At 38.6% G+C, this 23,864-nt stretch overlaps 1 protein-coding gene across 1 annotated transcript in view; it reads left to right on the top strand.

Moving 5' to 3' along the window:
- LOC124606989 (charged multivesicular body protein 7) overlaps positions 1 to 23,864 on the top strand; it is a 223,538-nt gene that overhangs the window by 154,050 nt on the left and 45,624 nt on the right. The window contains exons 4-6 of the mRNA XM_047139132.1: positions 14,394 to 14,513; positions 16,020 to 16,124; positions 22,619 to 22,877. Of these exons, the coding sequence (XP_046995088.1) occupies positions 14,394 to 14,513; positions 16,020 to 16,124; positions 22,619 to 22,877 (484 nt within the window). The remainder of the gene's footprint in view (positions 1 to 14,393; positions 14,514 to 16,019; positions 16,125 to 22,618; positions 22,878 to 23,864) is intronic.

The following is a 23,864-nucleotide window of genomic DNA, read 5'->3' as shown; positions in this document are numbered from 1 at the left end:
CATTTCGAATTGAGCTCCAGTGGCCAGCGAGGGAGACGACCAGGACATCGGTGGGATACCAACCTGACTGCCGTCCGCCATAGGATCCGACCATCAGGTCTGGGTGTAATTTCTGTTCACAGCAGGACCCCTTTGGTTGTCATCCGCAGCACCTTTACATCACAGCCGTACGTCGACGATATTCTACGTCCCGTTTTGTTGCGCTTCATGACAAGATAGATAATGTCCTCACGCACTCGGCGAGTCTCTCTACTGCTTGGCTTAGTGCTTGCCGAACTCCACCTTGGCCAGCTAGGTCGCCGTACCTCTCCCCAACTGAGAACGTTTGGAGCATTATGGGCAGGACCCTCCAATTATCACTGGATTTTGATGATATAACTTGCCAGTTGGAGAGAGTTTTGCATGATGTTTCTCAGGAGGACATCCAACAACTTTAACAATCAATGCCGACAATGCCAAGCCAAATACCTGCTTGCATAGGGCCAGAGTTGGACCAAAGCGTCGTTGACTTGCTCAGGTTCTGAAGCTTTTTCACCTGAAGAACTAGGGACCGATGACCTCGTAGTTTGGTCCCTTTCCCCCTCTTTTAAACCAACCAACCAACCAACCAACCTGAATAACTAATCCAACTCTTGAGATTACAATCATTTCTTCGTCTGTACATGTATACCGATTTTCGTCCCCATCGTATAATTCCTTCGTGGTGCTCATTTTATTTATTTTTTATTAAAAAATGTGTATTTACAATTCGTGTAAACTACTCATGTAGACTGCACAATGTCCTGTTTTTATTTCACCTTTTATTCAAAATGTTTCACATGTTAAAAATTTCCTTTCCAGCCGACGACACTAACATTTATGCAGCAGTTGAAGTGTTCGACAGGGAATTACATGAACACAAGGTTAACCATTTATGTTTAATAAAGTATACACTATGAGATCAAAAGTATCCGGACACCTGGCTGAAAATGACTTAAAAGTTCGTGGCGCGCTCCTTCGGTAATGTTGGAATTCAATAAGGTGTTGACCCACCCTTAGCTTTGATAACAGCTTCCACTCTCGCAGGCATACGTTCAATCAGATACTGGAAGGTTTCTAGGGAATTGGCAGCTCAATCTTCTCGGAGTGCTGCACTGAGGAGAGTTAACGATGTCGGTCGGTGAGGCCTGGCACGAAGTCAGCGTACCAAAACATCTCAAAGGTGTCCTATAGGATTCAGGTCAGGACTCTATGCAGGCCAGTCCATTACAGAGATATTATTGTCGTATAACCACTCCGCCACAGGCCGTACATTATTAACATGTGCTCGATCGTGTTGAAAGATGCATTCGCCATCCCCGAATTGCTCTTCATCAGTGGGAAGCAAGAAGGTACGTAGCACTTTTTGCCGTCCGCACGTCTCGTACAAATTTATTCGCTTGGCGCCGGCAGCGCTAATTCGGATTATTTGGATTGTCGCCGGCCGTTCTTGACATCATCTGGAGATTATAAATTGTTACGTTTTACTAATCTCATTGTTAGTTCTCATAAGTCCGCAATCCTTCGTTTTTCGTTTCGGAAATACGTAGGCCTATTAGTTGGTGTTACTGTATGTGACCGGAAAGTCTGTCGACCGGATCATGATGAGACGTATGGTCTCTTTTGTCTGCTTTGATGAAAGGGCACATGAACTTATAAAAACAAAAAAACTTGGTGACGTGTGTAACTTATTGCTACCTAAACAAAACAACAACAGAATGCAAAAGATACGAATATGCTGTCGCCGGCCACTGTGTACTACGCTCATGACACCACTGTGGTGTCGCCGGCTGTTGACCGCTATTTCACGCGCGACACCACTGTAGTGTCGCAGGACGACAGAGTGTTAAAACATCAATGTAGGCCTGTGCTGTGATAGTGCCACGCAAAACAACGAGGGGTGCAAGTCCCCTCCATGAAAAATACGACCACACCATAACACCACCGCCTCCGAATTTTATTGTTGGCACTAAACACGCTGACAGATGACGTTTACCGGGCATTCGCCCGTACCCACACCCTGCCATCAGATCGCCACATTGTGTACCGTGATTCGTCACTCCACACAACGTTTTTCCGCCGTCCAATCGTCCAATGTTTACGCTCCTTACACCAAGCGATGCGTCGGTTGGCATTTACCGGCGTGATGTGTTGCTTATTGAGCATCTGCTTGACAATGAACTCCACCTCCCGCCTATCTGTCATAGTACTTGCAGTGGATCCTGATGCAGTTTGGAATTCCTGTGTGGTACTCTGGATGGAAGTATGCCTATTACACATTACGCCCCTCTTCAACTGTCGGCGGTCTCTGTCAGTCAACAGACGAGATCGGCCTGTACGCTTTCGTGCTGTACATGTCCCTTCACGTTTTCACTTCACTATCACATCGTAACCAGTGGACCTAGGGATGTTCAGGAGTGTGGAAATCTCGCGTACAGACGTGTAAGACGCAAGTGACACCCAATCACCTGACCACGTTCGAAGTTCGTGAGTTCCGCGGAGCGCCACATTCTGCTCTCTCACGATGTCTAATCACTACTATAGTCGCTGATATGGAGTACCTGGCAGTAGGTGGCAGCACAGCGCTCCTAATATGAAAAACATATGTTTTTGAGGGTGTCTGGATACTTTTGATCACATACTGTATCTCAAATTAGGGTGTTTCTTAACATTTAAGTACTTTTGAGTACTTCTTGTGTAATATAAGCAATGTAAACTGCAGTTTGCAGTTTAGTTGATCATTTCAAGTTTGTTTTCCCCGTTTCTCTGTGAATCACCCAACAATTATTACCCATTTTTAAATAACTTCATTTTTGCTTTTAGCTGTAGCTGTGTATTGCGTTATTGCGATTTCGACCGTTCTGTCATTTTCAACCAAAAGATTTATTATTATATTATGCCACAGTGCAATAAAGAAGTTACAGCTAAAAGCGAACAGGAACCATTTTAAAATATTTATAAGAACTGTACAGCAGTATTACAAGAAGTTAACAAGAATTACTCTGACATCTTCAGATACTTTTATGCAAACTATATTTCTAATTTTACTCCTTCTAGCCCGAATGCCAGCGTCCGAAGGCTTTGTGTTTGAGTTGCTTTCCTAATGGCCTTTCAGAGACCACAGAAATCGAACCACTATTCCTTTGTACAGTGCCTACCTTTGTCGGCAAAATGGCACGGGAAAAACGTTTGCCAGCTTCACGTGTTCACAAGCAGCTGCCACATTCCACGGTGCGTCGGCCAGCGGTCATGTTTGAAGTGTAAAAGTTGACATTCAGTGGTTTTCTTGCAACTCTGTTGTGGGGAAGGCACAAAATGAAAAATTTGTTTCGTAGGTGATGTCTGTGAGTAGTTTTCTCCTCCAGCATTTTATTTATTTATTTTTTAATATCCTGGAAACATAATTGTACTGAACTTTACAAACAAACTTGAATTTTCCCACAAGCTTCATGAGAAGAATGGCGCAAAAATTTCTCGAAGCTGATTGATGAGATTTTTTGTTGGTAGTAGAATAGGAATAGCCGAAGATCCGTTAATTTGCTTACTATAACGTTATTGTTCTTTGAAATATATGGTGCAATGTGCTCTAGGTTGTGGGGAAGAAGTTTAGACTCCTCATCACGCAGTAAACTGCGAAAACGTCATCAAACATCGTCACAGAGGCGGTGGCCGTAGTGACAGATATTGGGTTAAGTGACGTGGAATTGAAAATCAGCAAAAATATCAAATCAGAGGAAAGTCGACTAGATACAGATGACATATCCAAGCTAACTGCAACTTAAGTCTTTCGTGGTAGTTGAGAGGATAACGAATTCGTTCGGCTCAAGCTTATTGACGCCGCTTGGGCAGTTTGTATACTAGTTTTCGTAAGTGTAACTGCCCTGTGTAGGTGGCGTATATATATATATATATATATATATATATATATATATATATATATATATATATATATATATATATAGTGTGTGTGTGTGTGTGTGTGTGTGTGTGTGTGTCTTGATGATGTGATGATGAGGAGGAAACCCGAAACCGGGACATAGACTATCAAGGGGGCCGCCGAACTTCGTCCTCATTCGACTAACAGACGATCAACAAGTGTGTGACTTGCCCTAACCCCATAGTCACTGCTGCTGGATTTGAAATTCAGGCCAGGACTTTGGAGTAGATTATTGTGATCAGTAACTGTTCCCCACCACGTCTCCTCTCCTTACCTTGCCTGCCAAATTGTGGCAATGAAAATCTTTCAACCACTATAATTAAAACACGCCGTCTCTGAGTCACGCGCCACTGCAGAAACGTGTGGTAGCCACATCGCCGACCGATGCCGGTAGTGGTTCGTACAATATGTTTCAGATTTATGTATCCCTATCACAGTTTTTGCGTGGATTTTTATAAATTCGCCCTCCCTCCCCATTCCAATTGGCTTAATATGTCACCTTTTTTTCAATCTTGTGGCATACACTGTTGCCTATTGGGCAAACATTCGAAGATCGATTTGGCTAAGTGCGGATCATTTCACGTACTTTGTGAATAAAGCCGCAGTGTTGCCACTACCACCCAGTATGTCCTAAAGCTCAGACCGCCGGAAGGTAGATGCTAAGCGTGAGAACCTCTCATATACAGACAATATGAAATTTTCGTCAGCTAAAACATCGACGCTTGTGGGGAAGGCTGGCCATTATCAGCTGCATCTCAGTACCGACTGTCGCTTAGACTATAGATAATATAGCCAGATCGAAAACTCGTTGAATGACGAAGGTTTTGTGATTGCAGAGTGTTAATGTTTAACTTCCTGCAGGAGTTTTATCTGTAATCAACGTTTTCTAATATGTTAAGCTTCCTGTCTTGATATTGTTTTAGTGTATGTGTTCGATTAAGCAAAATTCATAAAACGACTCGGACATTACATGGAACGGTATAATAGCGCTTTCCAGGAATTATTGTAAATACATGACTGCTACGAGAGTAGTTGTAATAGTACTTTAATTTCGAGTTTTAATATTCAGTACGATAAGAGCTCCCGTCTTATCTGCAGGCTTTCAGCATTGGATAAACTTTCTGTTTATTGTTGGCGTTAAACTGAATAATTTGAATCTTTAAAATCGACACGTGCAGCAGATTCCTAGAACAACGAAATATAAAACAGCCTGAATATCGACTCTGAAAGTCTAGTCCCCTTTCGCCAGATAATATTACGAAACTCAGCACTTTATATTTTAAGTTAATCACCTTTATTTCAATCATAATTGCTTTTCTTTCGGAAGCAGTCCAGTGATAAGAAGTAAATAATTTACTTGTAGTTAATATAGTGGCCGTCACGCAAGTAGGTACCTCAAGGTCATCTCAGATGTTAGTAAAAATTCCGAACGAAGTACTAGACATATCCATTTTTCGTGTAGAATATCATGGAGTACTTTTCAAAGGGAAATTCTTGCCAGCCGCTAGCAAAAAAAGTTACAACAGATTTTGAAAAAAATATTTTTTTTTACTTCAGCCTGTCGAAAAAATAGAACCATTCACATATTTGGGCTGAAAATAATATATGGACCTTCTCAAATTTTATAGATGAATGTAATATATATTTTGTCTTGAAACCATATAAAAGTATTCAGAGATTAAAAAATAAGATCCGTAAGAGGTGTGAAACTGTTCCGCCTGTGCAACGAAACACGTAGTCGCTGATGAATTTGCGATCTGTTGAACTTCCAGCGAGAAACTTGTGAAGAAAATTACGAAATTAACTCTGGCGACATATGAGACTAATTATTGTTCCGTGTCATGTGTGAACGCATTTTATTTACCAGAGACTGCGCGGCAGCGCGCGAGAGCTTCTACGCCGCCGCCAGGCTCATTTATTCCCTACTGCCCGAAAATTTCTATGCAACCCTTTCTGACCCTCCGTCACTGTACCCATCACACAGATCGCCGGTATACGCTATACAAAAATAACTGTAGGCACTTCCAGGCCAGTATATCCATTGAAATCGAGCAAAATATATTTTTGCGTGTGGTTTTATGAAACCCAACTTTTATCGAAGCATACTACAGCACTATTGTCCTCAGCACACAGTAAGTGCACTTTACACAAAAATTCATTTTTGCTACTGCAATGTTTCTGCATTCCATTAAAAGTTTTGGTCCGTCATTATACTTCCTGAATCAAAAATCAGTTGTGCGGAGAAGACAAAGAACGGTCTCTGAGCCAGAGTAATTAATTTTTTCACGAAAATAACTCTATTTCTCTAGCCGTCGGATACTTTCCCGTGTCATAGTGTCGAAGTACAGTTCTGCGTGCTAACTTTTCGTTAAAATCGTCAAATTCCGTAATTTTGCTTTTCATTTACTGTACATTCCTTTCTTGGAGAATCAACATACGTGGTCACTTGAGATTCTGCCGATGTTACTGCACTGTTAATACGGAATACAGCCGATTCGGACATACCACAAGGTTTTGTTGTCGTTTTATGTACTTGCGCAAAATTTATGTTATTCCTGGCGTTTTCACTGTCGACCAGATAGTAAAAAATCTTCAGTAGATTCGATACACAATTTTAGACTATTTTCGAATGACTTTTCGCCCTTTGCGCACACCGATCGGAGTCGCACTACACGTAGGCCCTTGCTCCTGCTTTTCGCTCACTACCAAACACACCCCAATGCACCGCTCCACGGAAGCCTGCAACCACACGTGAACACACGATATCGCACAGTAATACAGAACACTCAGCTGTCACTAACGTTTTTCAGTGTTAACTGTGTACATGGGAAGACAAAGCTATGAGACGGGCGAATCACAGCCGGCGGACTGCAGGCAGCGGGTATGATATTGAGGTGTGTGTAATTTCGTGGCGACCACTTTTTTATCTATGGCTTTTATTTAGTGCAGAACTTTCATCGCCTTAGAATGCATTCCACATAGCTACATCGCAATAATAATGCTGAAGTAATGCCTAGCAAAATCCATCGCAGAAGTGAGAATCTTAAAGTTGCGGTGGTGCCGCTCATATTTTGTAATAGCGAGGAGAACGAAAATGGCTACAACGATACTAGAACTATGCACAAAAGTGTATCTAGAATCTAGCTCAACCGACTATTAAAGAGATTGAACTCATGGAAAAAAGTCTTGAAATGAAATATGTTATACTGGACACCACAATTAAATATTTCACACAAATTGTTGTGGAATCCTCAGAAAACTATTCCATGTGCCAAACTAATATTTTGCTTCTACTCCTGTGGAAGTGGTGAATTAAAAGATTCACTGCAACAGAAAGTTGCATGTAAGCAGAACTATCGATACAGTGTTTCAGTTTTCACGTGGCAAAACGTAAAGACGATAAGAATCGCAGTAATATTGGGTATTTCAGACAAAGACGGTTAACTAAATGGCTCTGAGCACTATGCAAGTTAACTTCTGAGGTTATCAGTCGCCTAGAACTTAGAACTAATTAAACCTAACTAACCCAAGGACATCACACACATCCATGCCCGAGGCAGGATTCGAACCTGCGACCGTAGCGGTCGCTCGGTTCCAGACTGTAGCGCCTAGAACCGCACGGTCACTCCGGCCTGCAAAGACGGTTAATTGTATTGCTACGTCTGTAGTAGTAATAAAACTAGCCATTCAGTTCTTAAAATCAATGCTTGATTTCTGCTATAAATGACAAAAAGTCTAATATTCAGCTGCAGTTTGCATAGCACGTAGTTATTGGTTTTTTTGCCCTCCGTTACGTCCACAACTATTAGCTATGGTCTAAGGATTGTCATATTTCATGTGCCTTTGAATTGTCGGTGTACATAGCATGTCTTTTTTTTATTTTTGGGTTTCGGATTGGTAAAAGGCTGGCCGCTGTGTCCAAATCAACGTGCAAGATATAGTTTTTTGATGTGCTTCGAATCATGTAGGCATTTGAACTGAAATGTCTTGTGTTGTTTCCTTGTAGTGTCATGTGTACGGTAAACTTGTAGCTCAATGCCACCTTTTCTAGACGAATGCCACGTGGTTTTCACTTGAGAGAAAGTGGCAGGCACTGTAATTAATTTATAAAATAATCAAGAGGAGTCAGTAGTCACACGTCAGATAAATATGAAATACGCAGCGTGTTTCATATTTAGTGTCCTCGGCTGTCTCTGAAACAATTTGTCCGCCTCAGCTGACAGCAATCTTCGTTGCTTCCAAAAGCGCACTTATCTTTTATAGTTTTCCGACGACTGCAATTTGCAGACCTTCCCCCTCGGCAGCCTCGCGGCATTGTCTTCAGAAATGGTTGGGCTCGATCTTGAAGTGTGTATGTCCACTAGCAAGTCACTTCAGCAAGTAACTGCTGCAAGAACTTGTGAAAGTCTTTGTTCTAATGTAAACACTTCAGCAAGTCTCTTGGGCAAGTTAATTTCAGGAACTTGCTGCAACTACTTGTAGAAGTGTTCTCACAAAGTCGCGTCATGTGATAGCAAACGGAAGTTGAGTGTCATGATTAGAACCAGAGCAGCCGCTCCTGTTGTCGCATTGTTATTATGAAAGAAAAATCATAATGAGAAACAAATTTAAAATAAGTCCTGAATGAATTTTCACTCTGGAGAGGAATGAGCGCTGATTTGAAACTTTCTGAGGGACCAAAACTGTGTGCCGGACCGGGACTCAAAACACAGGTTAGAGTCTTGGTCTGGCATACAGTTTTAATTTGCTAGGAAGTTTCAAAAAAAGAGATGTTTGAGTTCAGAGTTGCGTAGCCTACATATTTATCAAGAAACATAGTTGAACGAACTAAATCAGAGGACTTTGCTCAGATTAAAAACTTTCCAAGAATGTGGTACGCATGCTGGGAACACCTCTTGTTTATTGTGCAAAGCAGGATACAAAAATGCAGTAAGCTGTATCGTCAAGAGACAGCCTCTTGCAAACAATATTTATTACTTTTATTACAAATGTAAGTCATGTATATTGACTCTAACATTTAAGAAATCTTCTGAAATTAAGACTTCTGCACTGCCATTCTACGTCCCTTGGTGGTGAAACAAAGTAATCAGTAGATTCATTTTGCAGTTCCTTGGGTGACGGTGGCCATTTGCAGATACGGAACATATATTTCGGCCCATATGCCTTTGCACCATTCTCATTTTCGGCACTGCAATTTTCGTACCGTTAATGAACACACAAAACTTCTACATGTTTGAGAGAAATGTCTAGCAACTGCCAAGTTTGGCAGGTACTTGCAGCAAGATCTAAGAAATTGTATCCACTAACTTGCGAAGTTTACTTGTGCACTCCCCCTTTCCTAATTGGCAACTTTTCGCAGCATATTTATCTACCAGAAATAAGGACTCCAGTGTGAAGCTCGCAACTGACGAGTCAGATTAACCATTCAGCTCATTAAATTTTGTGTGACACGAATGCCTATTTGTGTTTTCTTGCAACCTACCTTCAACCCTTCTGTCATCAGGTTAGTATGTATATTGTTTATGCTCTCTCACTTTCGCCAGATTTGATGGTCACAAAACACTGATTATAGTGCAAAATCTCAGTACTGGCGTGAATATATGGCGTGTCACTTAAGACATAACACCCCTTGTATTTCGTGAACAGTCCCAGATATCGAAACAAGGTTTTCAGCAAACGAGAGTATGCTAAGGTGCATGTGCTTCTGTGTGTGATGAAGAGTCTTAACTTGTGTATCGATCGAGATACTGAAGCAAGTATGATGTTTAAAATAGAATGGTATACTTTTTAATGTTGAGGTTGAGACCTGAAATTCTCTGCAAAAGAATCAAAGAAATATTCTAAAATTGAAAGGCAAGTCAGTCGGAATCGGCTATTGTGTTGGAAACATTGTCGCACCAGGCTATGTCATCGTATCAGATCTTTCAACTGTTTACTTGCCGAGTGGCCGAGCAGTTCTAGGTGCTACAGTCTGGAACCGCGCGTCCGCTATGGTCTCAGATTCGAATCCTGCCTCGGGCATGGATGTGTGTGATGTCCTTAGGTTAGTTAGGTTTACGTAGTTCTAAGTTCTAGGGGACTGATGACCTCAGCAGTTAAGGCCCATAGTGCTCAGAGCCATTTGAACCAATTTGTTTACTGGCCTGCACTGCAGAACTACCAGGAACTCTGTAGTCCATCGGCAGGTCATTTCTGCTTCAAAATTCCTTGCACACAAACTGGTACAGCAACAAGGAGAAGTTAGACATGCTACTTTGATACAATGAATGGTGGCACGAGACATATTGTCAAGAAACATGGGATCAGCCAGAAGAGTGTCATTCATATCTTGCATCGACACAGATTCCGCCCTTATCATCAACAACTACATCAAACACTCAGAGGACGTGACTTCAAAAGCTGTGTTGAACTTTGTTGCTCTGCTCTGCGTTGTTTGGGAGTCGCCACTATGTTTGTTCCGACAAAGCAACGTTCACAAATGACGGTGATGTAAATTTACATAACATGCAGTACTGGGCAGCTGAAAATCCATGCTGGCTTCTTCAGGTACAATTACAGCAGCAGCAGCAGCAACAACAACAACAACAACAACCACAACCATAAAGCGTAAACCTATGATGCATTACGAACATTCTGTTTGGTTAATGTTGATTTTAGCTTATACTTTTAAATGTGTGGCTGTTTTCACTGGCTGGCTTGTTTCATAACCTTATTTATTCATCCTGTTTCATTAATGGGACAGCTGATATGAGAATTCCCCAATATGTGTTATGATAGGTTTTCAGAGGCAATCCAAAATGTTTGCTGTAATGACTCCATATTTTTGTAGAAGGCCTCTCTCTTAAACAACACAGATCTCTCCTTTATAAAACACTGACCTCTCCTCTATAAAACAGAATCTTATCGTTAGAACAGACAGCTCAGATATTGGATTGTAAAGCAGACCCATGAACAGGTATAGACTCAGATCGGTGATGACCACCAGTAAACTGAAATTTAAGAGAATCATAAAACAAGAATCATTGTGTAAAGAAATGGCTAGAGAAATGTGGAGGAATAATGATATGCTTTTGAAGTTCCCTGAAACTGTAAATAATGAATACCACAGTCAACAGTTCAATGGACGTCCCTAAAAAGGGCAGTCATAGAAATGAGAAGTTCCTTTATAGAATCAACAAGGAAGGAAATATTCAGAAAACATTGACTAGAAGAAGAGAGAGGATAATAGGACATGTGCTAAGGCAGCAGGGGATAACTTCCATTGTAGTAGAGGGAACTGTAAAGGGTAAATACTATAAGGGAAGACAGAGGCCAAAGAATATCCAAAAAATAATCACTGACTTTGAGTGTAAGTGGTTCATTGACATGAAGAGGTTGGTGCAGAAGAAGAAGAAGTCATGGTGTGCCATATAGCCAGTCTGAAAACCGAACACCCATCTGTCGATCACTTCTATTTGAACTGCTGACTGTGAAAATTCATCACAACAGCATCAAAGACTAGTCGCATTAAAAACAAGTGGTTCATTGTCTTTGAAGCACATTTATTGTCCACAAAGCATAAGGATCAGAGAAGCTTCTGAAAATGCATTGAACTCATAAAGTTTTAAACTTTGTCAATTCAGATTTAATCAAAACACAGGAAGACAGTTCATCAGTTTTCATACATAGTGAAAGCCTACAGAACCGCTCATTTTTATTCACATGTGTGTACTGCAGTACTCGTAGTTGCAGCTACTATCATGTGACTTGGTGTATTATGACCGTAGCCATATATGTGTAAAATGAATCTATATTTACACAGTGTAAAACGTGATGTACATAAGCTGATGTGGCGCATGTGTTTGGAAATGACACAGTATCAAAATTGGCTTCTACAGACTATGACTGATCACGTTTTCATTTCTAAATATTTAGAGACTGTGGACCCACACAGAAACAAATTTTTAATGATTAGATCGTCACAAATCTCGTGGGAGACTAAGAACTATGGAAGGCTACTAACAGTTACACGTATTAAAAACTGTCTCCACATTTGAGTTCATTGGCTGAAAACTGTCATCTCATACTTCCTTTATATCAAAATGTAGCTGGATCATAAAGTGCTTTTCTTTTTTGCCATGTGTGTGTGTGTGTGTGTGTGTGTGTGTTTTGCAAGAACTATATATATATTCACTATTACCATACACTCTGCATATATCTTTACTGATGCCATTGTTCTTGCAAAAAACTGATTGTGTGAGTTCCTTATGCATTACTACCAGGCCATTATCATTCAGTTACATTTCTCTCTGAGAAAGTCACTTGGCTATGAAAGCAAAACAGCCAAACTATAGATTTAAATTAATTTCCTGTTTACTGTGACGCCTTTCTTGTTGGTGGAAGATTTGTGACTAATACCAGCACTTTTTTATTTTATTTTACACCCATAATTGTTGATTAGTGTGTGGTGTGGTTGTTTAAACATATCCCTTGGGTATCTAGAGGAAGTTAAAGATTCATATTTAGCACACTACTCTGCACACTGATGTCTGACTAATTTCTGGTAACAGTTAAATAAAATTTTTGCAATCTCCTGCTTGAGAACAGTAGTAAAGAATGTAATTGTAAATTCCCAGTAAGACTAATAATGAAACATAAGACATGGTAAATGGCAGAAAATGTGATATTTACCACATTTTGAAGAATGTATTTCATCCTTCATAAATACATATCAGTTGTGTATGAAGTACATCCAAGCATTTTGTAATGTTTGTTTGGTAAACTATTGGGCTACACTGTTCCTTGTCCTTTTCCTTCAATGCCAACCATTTTGTATATCACAAGATTCAGAAGGATGTAGGTTGCAGTAGGTACTGGGAGATGAAGAAGCTTGCACAGGATAGAGTAGCATGGAGAGCTGCATCAAACCAGTCTCAGGACTGAAGACCACAACAACAACAACAAGTTTTCTTGAGGCCTTTCTTATTGCAAGTTGTTTCATTTGCTGTCAGATGTCATATAATCTTTTCAGCTATGTGAGATTAATTCTTAGTAAAGTGGTTAATGAAACATTCTGTTAAAACTGTGCATCATTTGAGAACAGTGTATGAATGCAGATAAATTGCTTAAGCTTAAGGTAATTAATAGAAGTATATTGTCTCCCAACATTTAACTTCAAGTCATTTACATAGTGTACAGGAGACTTGTCAAAACACACAAATTTGTTTATAGATTTTCTTAAAATATCATTGATATAATATATTGCCTGGATACACAATTGATGATCCTTAAAAAAATACTTTAATCCTAAGTATTGTTCTCTCCTGCTCAAATTTTCAGATCATCCTTCATGAACTCTTTAATTGAATAATAACATTGCAGTACCAGTTTGCCATATAATTTTGCTTTTACTGATTTTAAATTAATGTTGGGTAATTCTTATTGATTTACTATGATATAAATGTTCATACCCGGATAATGTGGTGTTTGAGTATATAGCTTTAAAGGACTAGTGGGCTACATCAAATTATTTTGATTCCTGTAGTGGTAATCATGTTGAAATTGATTTGCCACAAGTAAATCAGGATGACTGTTTACAAAGACAGTCGGTTCATAGATGTACAGTGAGGGGACACTTAAGATACTCCTATATTTGAGAAGTGGGCAAAATGAGTTTTCTTCAGTTTACATTGTGCATATTTCTAATCATGGTTTTTGGAAGTGTTAATATTTGAGACATGGGTTGAGCTACCCCAAAATATAATTTCATACTGTAATGCTAATTTGACATGGCTATGATATTCAAGATGGTAGCATTGTGTAATATCTTCATTGTGAATGCCCAGCTATGTAGTTATTTCTGAGATACTGTACGTTTGAAGCCCAAGATAAATTTTTAGCAACTTGTATTCCTATGAATTTTACACGACTAGCTTCCTGAAAGACTACATTTTTGTGATGGATCTGAACATCATTTAACTTACCTTTTTTGTTTTAAACTTTGTTAACTGGATTTAGTTAATTTTGTTTGGTTTGATCTAAACAGATTAAAATCAGTTATCTAATATTTGTAAGATATTTATGACAGCTTGAGGAATTTGGTCAGTAGTATTAGTTTTAATGGTTACAGATGTGTCATCAGGAAATGAAATTGAATGATAGTTAATATTAACCAGTAGATTGTGCATGTAAAACTGAAACAAAATGGGACCTAAGACTGCATACTTCAGAGTATCTGAAAAACAACCTTCTTCTGAGGCTTGACTATTGTAGTTAGTAGTTCCACAGTTATTTTAGGGAATGCTTTAACGACTTTTGTTGATATTCAATCCCTCTGTGCTAATGTTTTACTTCAAACCAGGTGGACCTGAAGAAAAAATAATTTGTTTCTTCACATTTAATGTTTTGATAAAATTGTGTAATAATGACCAGACTTAATATTTTACTGATTATTTTGCAGGCAAAAATGTGTTTGAGAAAGAAGCATCAACTGGAGACATCCATAACAAAAAACTCTGCAATTCTTGACAATGTCCAGCAATTATTATCACGTATAAGAGAAGCTGAATCCGATAGCAAGGTATGAACCATCTTTGTTATACCCATACTTTTGTAAAATCTTTTTAAAACTATTCCAAAGGAAACAGATCTCCTCAAGTTAGTTGCAGTAAGACCTCACTGTGGGGTGTTAATTTGTCTTAGATGTTTGGAGTGGCTAGCCCCTTCTCAAGAAAGGAAAAAATATTCCACGTCATGTAATGCCTGCCATAGAATAATGGACCAGTGTGAGTTGCTTATCTAGAGTAAGACACTGCATTATATAGATTGGACAGAATGGGCAATAATATGGACAAAATTCAAGAAAAACAAAGAGCTGAACCAATTACAGTGATTCCATAAAAGAAACAACTTGAGGATAATGTTAAAGAAATGAAGGGAACACTAAAGTCAGCACACTGATTGCCAGTAATAAATATATAAATTTAAAAAGAAATTAAATGGACTAGGCAGAGTTAGAAGCACTTCATTACTGTGTCTCTCAGTATTAGTGTCTGTCTTGTTTAGTCGCTGACAAATTTCTTCATACTCCAGTTTGATGAAATAACAACAGAGAATCCTCATCTGTACTCCGCAAATCACTGTAAAGTATGTAGTAGAGGGCACTTTCTGTTTGATACTTTAAAGTTTCTTTCCTTTCTAGTAATTTGGGGGGGGGGGGGGGGGGGGGGGGGAAGAGGAATGACTGTTTCTTAGATTCTGTGAAGTTATTATATTTACTAGTCTAATAGTCATCAAAGTCTGTTGGGGAGTATTATGTGTAGCATGAAGAATAGATGTAGATTCTGTCTGGAATACAAGCCCTTAAAAATTTTGAATACAAGCCCTTAAAATTTTCTCGGTTCACTTTTATGACATATTAGGTATATTTTTTAAAATGTTTGCCATTTCACATTATATATACTTTTTGCAACAAAAAAGTCTGTGATTTGTGTATAAGTTCATCATCATTGCCCATTGGTGAGTAATTTTATGTGTAATAAGGCATTGACTTCAGGTGAGGCATTAGCAGTTGAAACTGTTTGTAGGAAATATTTCAGATAAAATTTCACATTATTTTAGTTCTGGTGTTATTATGTGACAATATTTACCGCATGTAAGCCTTCAAAGTGTGTGAAATTTTTATGTGTGTATTTCAAAGGTCTGAGCAGTTGGTCTTTATATCTCAACAATTACCTCTTTTTGCCATATCAAAGCAGAATTCTGTTGTTCTGGTCACACTAAGAGTACCACGTGTGGACGTCATTACAAACTTTTTCAGAAAGAATGCTTTTACTGCTGTAGAATCTTCAACTATTTTGAGCACAATTTTATATTTGATTTAATTCACTGCATATACACAATGATGTACAGTGTACGTTATTCGGATCATGTTGCCTTCAGCTGACCATCATTATACCTCAGTACTCTATAGTAAAAACTGAAGATTTTAAGTTGAAGCAAACTTATCAAGCACTTTACTGTATTATTGTATCTTTGTTGTAGATATACTGTACTTGTTCCTAACTCTGTATCATTAATTATAAAGGTGTTGGAGTCATACAAGATAGGATTGACTGCTTTGAAAATGAGATTCAAGGAATCTGGTCTATCAGAAGACAATGTGGCGGACACAATGTCTGAGATTGAAGAGGTATGTATTGTGTATTGCTCAATTGGAGATGTTTTTCTTTTAATAATGTGAGTATAATATCTCTTCACTTTCATGGACTGGTCATGCTTTCAGATATAGCATTCATATATTTTGTGTTACTAAACTCTAAGTGAAATGATGACAGCAGATTGTGCAGTTTGATGACCTTCAAAAGTTAATAGGATTTGTAAATAGCAAATGAAAAAGAAAAAGATTTTTGGTAACCTTGTAGCAGAGTAGACTTTAATATACTTTCCTTCAGCTTTCTGAATGAAGTCCTTGGGTGGAGGAGGAGATGAATAATTCAAGACAAAAAAAGTAAATTTCGTAGGCATTCCTGATTGACTAGCTCCTAGTGATAGTTCAGTCAGACACCTGACTCTTTTCTTTACCTCTTCCTCCACTGCCCATGTACACTGTGACCTTTTCTTAACAAACAAGAAGTGTAGCTGTTCATTGTCGAGGTCTGTTAGGAGTACATGTAAAATGCAGTGCAGTGTTTGACTTGTTAATGGGAAGAATGTGAAAAAGGCGGGTTTACCTAATACAAGCAGAACTATTTCATCTTCTCCCCACTTAATATCCTTCTTGATATTTAAAACGCTTTAAGTTGACATATTTTTTCAATATTTCTTTTTGCTGTTGTAGAACTCAAATGCAAGTCCTTGCCCAGTCAGTGAAAGTAGATGAAAGCTGAGGATTATTTAAGAATATCTAGGTATATATAATAATACTCTTTAAATATTCTTCCCTAGAAATTTCCCAAGAGAAAGAAAATTATTATTGTAGCTTTGATATTGATTCATGGAGAAGGCCATTTTATTATTGCACATAGTACTGCTCTTGTCCTAATTGTGTGCTCCACTTTCATTCTTGGTGTTTAATTGTGTATCACTATGGTGTAGAACATCAACACTAGGACAAATACTGAATTCAGACAGACAGCATTAAAGAAAAGTCACCTAATAATAATAGAGAGGTGAAATCAGCTTCCTTGATCAAAATATTAGGGGAGTAAAAAATGAAGTAATTTGAGTTGTTGATTTGTTTTCAAGTTCACTGTGTTGGAAAGAAATTGATGTCATTTGTCCATCTGAATTATATAACTGCAATGATAGAAAGGCATGTTGTAAGTGAGCTGCATATTCATATAGAGCAAGTATGGACAAAAGAGGAGCCACCCATTCATAAAAAAGGGTGTGAATATAAAAATTTAGAAATAATTTCATTCTGTATAGATCTGTATGTCAGAGCACATGCTTGTGAATTTATATTGGGAAATGTAATATGTGTGATTTTGCAGTAAACACATCTCCATTGCATAAAGAGGAAATTTTCATGAAAAATTTTGATTAATTGTACTTTCTGTCAGAAGGAAGGGACTCTTAATTTCTAATGTAAATTAAGCTATTGAGAGGTGCTTTCATCCATTTATAATTTGATATCAGTCATTTCCCTACCTGATCTGCTTAAAAATCTGCTAATTCAACAAGCAGTAGTTAAAGAAACTACTACCTACCCAATGTTAAATGGGCTTTTGGCTGAATATGTAGTCATATTAGACACATTAGCTCTGCATACGGTTTGGAAAACTCTAATACAGTGAGGCTAATTAATGACAAAACTACCAAAGATTTTAAACAAAGATTAAGAAATATTGACTGGGCTGAAGTTTACAATAAACCGAATGCCGACTCTAAATTCAGCATATTTGTTAATGAATTCATATCCATTGTCAAAGTGATTTTCCTAAAAAGAGAATTAAATATAATAATGGCATGTCATTAAAGAAACCTTGGATACCCAGTGGATATCAGAGCCTCTTCAGAATGCAAAAGGATTTGTACAAAATAGTCAGAACACATAATGACCCAGAAATATGCTCTTATTGTAAACAGTACTTTAATATACTATGAAAAGCTGTAAAATATTCCAGGAGGGATGCACGTCTTGTCAGAAACTGGCAGCTCACATAATAAAATAAAATTGGTAAGGAATATTGAAAAAAGGAGAGACAGGGAAAGACACCATAGATGATGACACTATTACTATTAAAGAGAGTGTGGACATCATAAAAGACAGTTCATGTGTAGCAGATATTTTAATAATTAATTTAAAAAAATAGGAGGTGAGGAAATAGGTGCAAAGAGAAAGCAAAGTAGTACACAGAAGCAGCAATACAGAGAACATTAGGTAATAAAAATTAATGCTACATTCCCATCTAAAATAAAGGAGGTCATCATGACTCCAAAAAGTCAAAGTTCGTATAATGGGTGACTCTACAGATGTCAGTAATTACCATCCAAAGCCACTCCTTACACCGTGACTTAGCAAAACCATTTCCTTGTGTCAGTCACAATATTACATTAGTTAAGTTAAGTTTTTATTGAATACGCAGTTCAGCAAATTTCTGGTTTACTTTTTATTTTAGAAAATAGATGCAGGAAATAACCTTAGGCTGTTCAAATAATACAAAGAGGAACTGCACATTACTTATATGTTGAGAAATTACAGTGCGAGTCCCATAGGCTTCAATCATTGGCCAACTAATATTCTTGCTTTATATTAATGACGTGCCATTTCATTTAAATTATGAGACAGAATTAGTCATCTTTGCAGATTATACAAGCATTTTTGTGAAGACGAGCAATGAAGCATCAAGACAGAAAATAGTAAATGATGTTTTTATGAAAGTAACTGACTGGTTTTGCACAAATGGTATAGGTCTAAGCATAGAAATATTCAGTTTATCTACTTTTGCACCATAGAAAATATTCCTCTTCCTGTTAACCTAGTTCCTGGCTGCACTATGCCATGGCTGTGTGCGCACTTTTAATATCCATTTGTATTTTACTAGGCAGATCATTTGATTCGTTCTCCAAAGCAGTAATTTTATTACCCTCTATGTTAATTGTAGACATTAACTACTGTGCAAGTGCTTCTGCTTGTGATTTAATCACTGCCAACTCGGTAGTTGTAACCTCTAACTTTTAGTAGATACTTTCTTCCTTTCTTCTAACTTCTTAAGAGTAGCATCTCCTTGAGCCTTAATGGTAACTCCCAGTTCAGTTTTAAGAGCTTCCTGTGAGCATCTTAACATGTCTTATAATTTCTTGTTAAATGCTTTATTCTTCTCCTCAATAGCTTTACTGTTCTGTTCCACAAATGACTTAAAGCTTTCCAGTGCCTCAGCTGCTATTTTTCTAGCCCACAGAGGCATACACTACTAAATAAATTCCCAACTAATTAGCTAAACTAGATGTTCACTGAGTTTCTTCTCCCACATATGTTGGTAACTAATCCTGTAAGCTCTGGTACATACCACAATAGACTAAAAGAAAAGTGCTGAATCACAGCTCACCCTACGCTTAGAACAGCAAACTTGGGATGCTGCCGTCGACTGCACAGATGAAGCTAGTGTGTCATGTTGAGAAGTTGTGGCAGGCAGCTGCTGTGCTGGCTATGAGCAGCTGACGTGATGTGGTATAAAAACTTGCACCACCGTAGGCGGTGTTTCAAGTTGAACTGCAGTCGTGCAATCAACGTGTTGCTATCCCGTGCTACTCTTCCTCACCAGACCCACCACTAACTCGTCTGTGTTGTAACTGATACATACATGCGTGTCATTTGAATGATTCATAAATACTCACAACAGTTGTCTGGTTGTGAAAATTTCTTCTTATTATCTACAGTGTTACTAACTCGTTATTGGTAGATAGCTTTTTGGGACACTACACAGTGAGTGCTCCCTCATATAATTTCCAGTGTTGATTCTTGAGTTGCCTGGTAACAAAGTGTTTCTTCCAAATAATTCCAAAAAACTTTACCGAAACCCTTCTTTCCAGAACCACAGTTTTCTCATGCTTCAGTAAGGTGCCAAATTCTGTGTGTGTGTGTGTGTGTGTGTGTGTGTGTGTGTGTGTGTGTGTGTGTGTGTGTGGTTTTTTTTTTTACATCAATCAATAGATCCAACCATATCAAACTTTACTTATGATCTAAGATTTACATCTTCATTTATCTTGAGCATTTACATTGTAGTACGTCTGTTTTCTCTGAGGTGTTCTCCATACCTTCTACATCTACATCTACATCTACATTTATACTCCGCAAGCCACCCAACGGTGTGTGGCGGAGGGCACTTTACATGCCACTGTCATTACCTCCCTTTCCTGTTCCGGTCGCGTATGGTTCGCGGGAAGAACAACTGTCTGAAAGCCTCCGTGCGCGCTCTAATCTCTCTAATTTTACATTCGTGATCTCCTCGGGAGGTATAAGTAGGGGGAAGCAATATATTCGATACCTCATCCAGACACGCACCCTCTCGAAACCTGGCGAGCAAGCTACACCGCGATGCAGAGCGCGCGCCTCTCTTGCAGAGTCTGCCACTTGAGTTTATTAAACAACTCCGTAACGCTATCGCGGTTACCAAATAACCCTGTGACGAAACGCGCCGCTCTTCTTTGGATCTTCTCTATCTCCTCCGTCAACCCGATCTGGTACGGATCCCACACTGATGAGCAATACTCAAGTATAGGTCGAACGAGTGTTTTGTAAGCTACCTGCTTTGTTGATGGACTACATTTTCTAAGCACTCTCCCAATGAATCTCAACCTGGTACCCGCCTTACCAACAATTAATTTTATATGATCATTCCACTTCAAATCGTTCCGCACGCATACTCCCAGATATTTTACAGAAGTAACTGCTAGCAGTGTTTGTTCTGCTATCATATAATCATACAATAAAGGATCCTTCTTTCTATGTATTCGCAATACATTACATTAGTCTATGTTAAGGGACAGTTGCCACTCCCTGCACCAAGTGCCTATCCGCTGCAGATCTTCCTGCATTTCGCTACAATTTTCTAATGCTGCAACTTCTCTGTATACTACAGCATCATCCGCGAAAAGCCGCATGGAACTTCCGACACCATCTACTAGGTCATTTATATATATTGTGAAAAGCAATGGTTCCATAACACTCCCCTGTGGCACGCCATAGGTTACTTTAACCTTCAAGGGAAGAGCTTCCAAAAGGTCAGTTAATTCAGCCTTATAGGGTCATACAAACCTCCTCATGGAGTTCATGTTCTGCTGCTTACAATGAAGGAGAATCAGCAGAGTGGCTGAACCTTCACACTCAGATCCATGCCCCTATAACTCCTCTATGCACCATTAATTGATGTTTAATATTAATGTTGTAGTGTTGAGGTAAGTTTGTAAATGTCTTGCTACAATGCACTGCAATACGTAATGTGCCACCACTGAGTGAGGGTTTCACAAGGGCTTAGACGAAATAAGGTGCAAAACATTGTCACTTCTTTCAGTTGTTAACAAGTCCCTTGCTTGTTAGTGGTGTTTGCTTGATAAAGTGCATGTTATTTTTGTGAGTGTATTGCACCGAGTTCTTGTGAGTTTTCTTATCTTGTGAGTAGTAGCAGCATTTTCTGTAGTCTGGATACAGAACAATATGAATTAGGTGCGTAGTTTATTGGACAAAAATTTGAAACACAAGATTAGTTCCAAAGTGCAGATAGAACTGTCAAAAACACATACTTTGAGATATGGTTGAAGGGGACAAAAACAGTCATTAGGACTCCACATCAGTTGAAAATTTGACCATATTGGTAACAGGTTCATAACTTTCACCAGTATAGAAATCATGAGCTTTGTTAGCGTTGTTGTATGTTTGTCTCCGGCTGGTGTCCAGACTAGATGTAAAGAGCTGGAAATTTCCGCAGAGCTATAAGAACATAATATTTCTTCATTATATACTAATTTGGCAAAGTCTGCAAATTAACGCATTACTAAACTAACAGCAGTTCAGTTTTGTGAAAGATAGCAGTGATAGATTTAGGGAGAGTAGGAATTTGTTTTAGAAATTTGTGAACAGAGCTTCTTCTGTCTTCAGTGTATTAACTTGTGAATATATAGTGGCACTTCGCCACCATACAACTTGTCTTAATCTTCACAGTGGAAAGTGTTTCCAGTGTCAGACTGTAAGGGAGGAGAGATGGTGGTATACAGTCCAAACCACCAGACTGTGCACTAGTGTTCCACATCTTTCTACAGCATATAATGAACTGAAAAATTTACATTCTACTAATGCTGATTAATTTGTTGAATGGAGCATAAAACTCGTTGAATGGTGCAAAAATCTCAGATATCGGCTTGATACTTTTCAAGTGGAATAAGCTATGTTTTTGGTTACCTATCTCCTACTTTATAAATTCGACAATGATTTTAGTGCATCTCTAAGAGAAAAGACAGGAAGAAAAAGTACATAGTAATATCCTAAGAGTTGTTTCTACAATAACTCTACTATATCTCTTTTGCTGTGCTAAAACTCACTAAGAGATTCTTAGGAATGTGCTTGAGGAAAGTAAAGTTTCATTTCAAAATTTATTTCATTTTATTCACTACTTATATCAGAAATGCATTAGGTATTTTTTAGTGACTGAGCGAAAGTGATAAATTTATTAAAAATTATTTCAGATGCTAGATGTCCAGAAAGAAGTTGAAGCGGCGCTGGGACAAACTGTTGATGGTGGTGCTGAATCAGAAGATGAATTGGAAGCTGAACTTGCTCAGCTGCTGCAGTTAGACCAGTCAGGGTCAGAGCAGGCATCTCCTCCGCATGTCACAAAGGGGAACCTGAGTCTTTCATTTGAACCAGAAATCAGTGATGATGAAGATATTGAATCTAAAGACCACGAAAAACTGGAGTCAAGATTGAAGAACTTGACATTGTCTGGTATGTATAGACAGTTATTATTTTAATTGTTTTTAAATTTATTTGTAAGACTGTCAATGAACTTTCAGATTCTTCCTTCACTCAACATATAACGTTATAGCTTGTCAGAATTTCCCCTTAAAGCTGCCTTGACTCGGAACCCAATGCTCATGTTCTTGCAGCAGTTATCACTAGTCTGTAAACGCAGTAGTTATAAAAGTTTTTGTATATCCATTCCTTTGGCTGGAGGTCTTTGGAATGATGGCCATTTACTATTGTGAGAAAATAAAACGCCTGCAGCCATCCTTATGATTTTATTTATTTTGTTGCAACCAGTTTCTGCCCTTCAATATGCCATCTTCAGGCTGTAGTTGGCGTGAGAGTAGTTGATACAATCCCTATATACATTGCACCATTGGCCAGCGTAACGGGATACCCAGATAATCTGAAAACTTAGGTGTCAGCACTCTAACAGTCAACCATCAAGTACATTCTAAGTCCCACCATACATGGAGATTAAAAGTGAATGTAGCTGTACTAGTGAAACAATTGCCTCCGTGCTCTCTATTATTAGGGAAGCAAGCATGCCTGTTCCTAGGAGTATTGAATCATACTTTAGAACAACAGGCAATGCAATATCGTATTTATCCGCCAACACCCTGCAAGCGACTTGCAATTAAGATGTCTCCCCCTTGCGGGAATATACGTAATGAATATACAAGTACAGGTTGTAGACACTTGGTTGATGACATGTAGAAGTTTGAGTCTGGTCGTGGGTTATACTCAGAGAGCCTAATATAAGGTGACTGCTTGTGATAAGTGGGTAATCTTGGTTTGCGTCCCGGTCCAGCACAAATTTTAATTGTTGTCATTCCATTATACAACTGATGGTAGTCCATATTCGCAGCTGCAAATACATTTCATGAATTATCAGCAAATCATTTCTCTCTGTGTAGTCTAATCTCAGGCAATCAGCCATAAGCATATTCCCATTTGCTAAAAGCACAT

This window comes from Schistocerca americana, chromosome 1, assembly GCF_021461395.2.
Source record: "Schistocerca americana isolate TAMUIC-IGC-003095 chromosome 1, iqSchAmer2.1, whole genome shotgun sequence".
NCBI lineage: Eukaryota > Metazoa > Arthropoda > Insecta > Orthoptera > Acrididae > Schistocerca > Schistocerca americana.
This window is presented reverse-complemented; position numbering and strand designations above follow the sequence as displayed.